General features: G+C 40.0%; 1 gene segment (V, D, J or C); it reads right to left on the bottom strand.

Moving 5' to 3' along the window:
- Positions 1–481: 481 nt before the first annotated feature.
- On the bottom strand, positions 482–1,319 carry LOC111728260. The segment is given in 2 exon segments: positions 482–882; positions 1,271–1,319. Coding segments are annotated over 2 exon segments (417 nt in total).
- Between the last annotated feature and the right edge of the window lie 3,942 nt (positions 1,320–5,261).

Raw genomic sequence — 5,261 nt, 5'->3', positions numbered from 1 at the left:
TTGGGTACTCTCAGAAACAGTGCACAATGCTGGATCTGTCCCTTATTACAGAGACTTATGTTAAAACTGGGGTCTCGAGTGTAAAGGTGGGTTGAGGTGAAGGAATGGAGCCTATGCCACTAACCCAATCCAGCTTCATGTGCATTGATAGCTATTTAACCAAAATGACATGGAAAATATATACTAATTTTAGATTGCTATGAGTCAGTTTCAATTGGCGAAGTTCTTATGCTGACTTGATTTAATTGAAAAGTAAATGCAGGCCAGGCAGGTAAGATTCAGATGAGCTTTCACTCACATTCTCTTCAGTCCTGTCTGCTTGTCAGGGGGCACTTTCCCCCTCTCCATTCTCTTCGAGGTTCCACCAGGCCAGGCTGGCCCAGCTGACAGGTCCTGTGTGTGCTGTCTCAGATAAAGCTGGGGCCTTATGGTCCAGAGGATTCACCTGTTGCTTGTCACCCTGAGTTCCTCACAACTCATGCTATGGTGCCTGCTCACCAGACAAACAACACTGGTGGGCAGCTGGGCCACCCAGCAGGGAGGTTTGTGTTTGGGGCTGTATCACTGTGTGAGGATCTTCTAGAGCTTGCGAGCAGTAATAATCCCCAGCATCCTCAGCCTGTACCCTGCTGATCTTCAGGGTGAAATCTGTCCCTGACCCACTGCCACTGAACCGGTCTGGGACTCCAGAGTCCCGGTTAGAACCCTTATAGATCAGGCGCTGTGGAGACCTGCCAGGCTTTTGCAGGAACCAGTACAAATAGGTGTTTCCATTACTGTGCAGGAGGCTCTTACTAGCCTTGCAGGAGATGGAGGCTGGCTCTCCAGGGGTGACAGACAGGGAGAGTGGAGTCTGGGTCATCACAATATCCCCACTGGATCCTGAAAGAGGGAGAAAGAAATGCAAGGTTATCTACAAACATTCGTAGACATTTTTCATTCTTTATTCCAGGCTAAATTATTTTTTATGTGTGCCATTTTGTCTCAGGCCCTCAAAATATTCAATTTGAAAAAGAACAGAGATTTTCAAGGCATGAGAGAACCTCTAGAAGTTCCCCATATCTTCCCTTCTGTCTGAGTCAGAGTTTTCACCAGAGTTTTCATATCTCCTAGAATCTTCCTCATCCTCTCGGATCTGAACCTCACAGGCTGCATCCTGGAGGACAAGACATGCACATCTAACACGTGCACAGAGCACACATGAGAGGCAGTGGGACCCCGAGGTCCCCCTCCCACTCATCTCCTTCCTCATCTCCTTCTGGGTCCTTACCAGGGACCCAGAGCATTAGCAGCCCCAGGAGCTGAGCACAGAGCCTCACTGTGAGAAGTTGGACTGAGGAGTCCTGATCAGTCAAGGCAGGGTCAGAGCTGAGCTTTTATTTCAGACTCCCAAGGGAAGGTCCTCCCCAGGGGACAGTATGCAAATCCCCTGGTGGATGCAGTGGTGTTAGAAGAAATAAGCGGTGGGTGGGGCCCTCTCTTGTGAGCAAAGTGATGGGAAATATTGTCTGGGTTTGGAAGGAAACTAATAGAGAAAAAAATCTATTCTGCCTCAGTAGGAGAAAGGACAAATTTAATTTTTCCTTCTTTTTCCTCCACTTGTTTTTAGTTCTTCTGTGTTTTGTTGGGAAGATGACAATTTCTGAATTGAAGAATTAACATTTGTCATTGTATTTTGTAATTTTAACTGTAATGTGTGTCATTCTGAACTTCTTGTGTTTCACCAGAATGTGCTTTATTGAGTTTCTTTCATCGATGCCGTAATATATTGTGCTGCATTTGAAAAGATTTTGCTATCGTTTTTTCAAATATTTTTCTGAGTTCCTTTCTCTCTCACATCTCCTGGTGACCTCCATACACACTGACCTCTAACGCTCTGAGGACTTGTTCATTTGCTTTAATCTTTTTTCTTTTGAATAGATAATTTCTATTCTATTTCTATTTTTTCATAACTTCTACTTCTCTATGGAAAACCCCTATTTGTTGAATGATTTTCTTCTTATTTTCCTTTTTTACCCTTTGATCATATATCAAAGATTAACAACCATTCTTTAACATCTATAATTATTTTGAATTGTTTCCCATTTAATATTTAACTACCAATATCACTTTCTTTGTATTATCCTTATTTTTAGCTTATGGTTTGACTTTCTGAGACCTGTCCCTCTATCTGTATTGTTTAATGGTAATGAATGATTTGGGAGGCTTTGCTGAAGCATCAGACACTCAAGATGCTTCTACCAATTCACCTGCATGTGATTTGGGAAGTTCATGAAAACTGCAGCAGTTCCTACTTCCTTCTGTATTTACCACTCATCCTTCTCGACCTCTGTGTTAATTCTAATACATATGCAGAGGTTATCTCATCAACTCTGTGATTCTACCATTTCCAGGAATCTACATTATCTTTCAGCTCATCTATCACTTGTCTCAACCTGGGCCATCCCTTGGACTAGCAAAGCTGTGGGCTTTTTCTGTTCCTTCCCTATAGACTTCACCACAGTTAGCTGGGAACACTGACAGATCTTGCTCCACTCCCTACCGGAACTCAGGTAGACCTCTCGGCAACAAGCTGCTTGTGTTTGTTGTCATCTCGTGTTGGTCCTACTGCAGTTTTCAGTTCTTGCTCATAGGCCTTTGTTAGAAAGGAGCAACCCCAGGCAAAAGGCCACCTTCTTCCCCCTTTATTACCCAAATCTCTCTAATTTAGGAATTAAAACTTCTCAATTTATTCTATGTTTTAGGTTATTTTCAGAACCCTGAAATAGTTGTTTTATATATTTTTTTCATTATATACTTAAATTGGTTTTCTTTCTGCAGAAAGAATTCAACAAACCTTTTATGACATCATGACAAGAAGTATTTTCTAAAGTGGATTTACTGAACATAATGGCCCCATTGAAAGGAGTGGGGCTGTGAATTAGCATAAATAAATTTTGAGTAGAAAATCCCGTGTCCACACCCTTGAGTTAAGGAGAAACAGAGCTCAAAAGAAGAACTGAACTCTAATGTCTAGATTTCTTATTCTCAGAAGTATCCCCTAGCTATCTCAAAACATCTATGTCCTGCCTAAGATTAAGCCTATAATTCAATATAATATAGATAATTAGAGGAAATATAGGATTATACCTGAAGAATTAGTCATTAAGAACTCAGATATATGCAGGACATTTTGATCTTCACCCACAGTCCTAACTACAGTGAAGGATTATCTGAGCCCAATAGTCAAATGGCAGCCTGAGGTTACTAACAAGATTCCATTTCTATAAAATAACTACAAATTAGAACTCATATCTTTTCTCATATTTAATTATTCTGATTTTTATATTTCACTTAATTTAGAAATAATTTTAGTCCTAAAAAACATTTCAGCAATACTAAAGTTTGATCAATATAATTCCACCTTTCCTTAATGATAAACATCTTAGATATTACATATTCATAGTATAATGATCAAAACCATAAAACTAACAGTGATGGAGTGGTATTAAGTACAGATACACATTTCCCTGATTTTGTTTCCACTGATGCCTTTTTTACAGAATGAAATTATAGTATGAATTTCTGGATACAGAATGATATTATAGCATCCAATATTGCATTCAATCACCATGTCTTCTTAATCTCCTCTGATCTGTGACAGTTATTTATTCTTTCTTAGTCTTTACTGACCTTCAGACTTTTCACGTGTACTGATAAAGAAGTTTTAAAACTTTATTCCTGATCTTTCCTATTGCTTATATTGAGACTACATATTTTTGACAAGAATATCACAGAGAGATAGTCCTTCATAGTGTCCCATATCAGGAGTTACACACTGTCAACTTGTCTTATCACTAGTGATGAGGAGGAAATTTGGCCAATGAAAGTCTTTCCATAAGGAAGTCTTGGGAAAAAGGAACCCAGAGAGTGTCTTCTGTCACTCCTCCTATCTGGTTTTATGCCCACTTTATTGGGAATCATCTATTCCTATTTAAGGCTATAATTGCATTTCCTCCTCCCCAGAATTTGTTCTTTAAACATTGGATGCTTGATCAAAATTATTGAAGAAATAAACTATGTTTCTTCTTAAATGACAAATGATTCTGTGATGGCCATTTACATATACATATTAACAGCCTGGAGAAAGTAGAAGAGAAATTGGATTATAAAAATATTGGGTTGCACCTGTGCCTCAAAAGTGTAGGGCACCAGCCTCATATACCAGAAGTGGTGGGTTCAAATCCGGCCCTAGCCAAAAAACTGCAAAAAAAAAAAAAAAAAGGAAGTTCACTCAACACAGCTTTTCACATTGTCTAGGCTGAGGAGCAGAAGCTCAAATTGAAGACAGCAAAGAACAATTCCAGCTTTGATGTGATTCATAGTCACAAGCAAAAGAATTCTTTCAGAGAAAATGCAGTAATCTACTGACAAACTATTAGACCTAATTAGAAAAATTCAAAGTCATTACAAACCATCTCTTCCTAATTCTCTGCCTTTAAAAACACCTCATCTAATGGAGAGACTCAAAGACCAGGCAAAGATTTATTTTGTTGCAGGCCTGATCTACAAATAGCAGTTTTAGATTATTTCAAAGTTTGGGGGATTCGAGTTGTCAAGGAAACAAAGTTTTCAGAAGACTAGAGTCCCATGCAGGACTTGTAAATGCTGTAAACTATTTCCAGAGATAGACCCTGTACCACAGAATGGACCACAGGGAGTGCAGCTGCTGGGACCTCATAACCTCACTTCACAAGCAGCCTGGGAGGCAGGTTTAGGCTCAGTGGTGTAACATTGGGGGAGGAACTGGAGACCCCTGCTGGTCCACTGTCCTCACTTGACACCAGTTGATAGTCTGATCCCCAATGTTAGGGGTTGAGGAGAGGGTCAAAGCTCTTGGCATATTTGATGCTCAGAAGTGCCAATAGCAAAGTGAGCTTCCATTAGTTGAAATCCACATTGTTAAGGCCACGCATGGGCCTCCATGGTATTGTTTGAGGAGTCTGGCTAAGTGAGCTGGGAGAGGTGATAGCCTTAAGTCTATGTGAGATATTATCTTAATTATTAAGAAACTCTTGTCAACATTAGCCTTTAGATGAGTACTTACTTGGGAAGCATTTATTTTTTACCTTGGCTCATTTTGAGATTGCAGTCATCGTTTTCCAAACAATTTTTGTCTCCCATCTTTCAGTTGTGTTTCTTCTAAGGCCTGATAATCTGCCAGAACCAATAGTCTATGAGACTGTGCCACCGAATTGCTTATCACGCTTTGCAGAGTGTCC

This window comes from Otolemur garnettii, unplaced genomic scaffold, assembly GCF_000181295.1.
Source record: "Otolemur garnettii isolate 467f Iridium unplaced genomic scaffold, OtoGar3 scaffold00147, whole genome shotgun sequence".
Classification (NCBI taxonomy): domain Eukaryota; kingdom Metazoa; phylum Chordata; class Mammalia; order Primates; family Galagidae; genus Otolemur; species Otolemur garnettii.
This window is presented reverse-complemented; position numbering and strand designations above follow the sequence as displayed.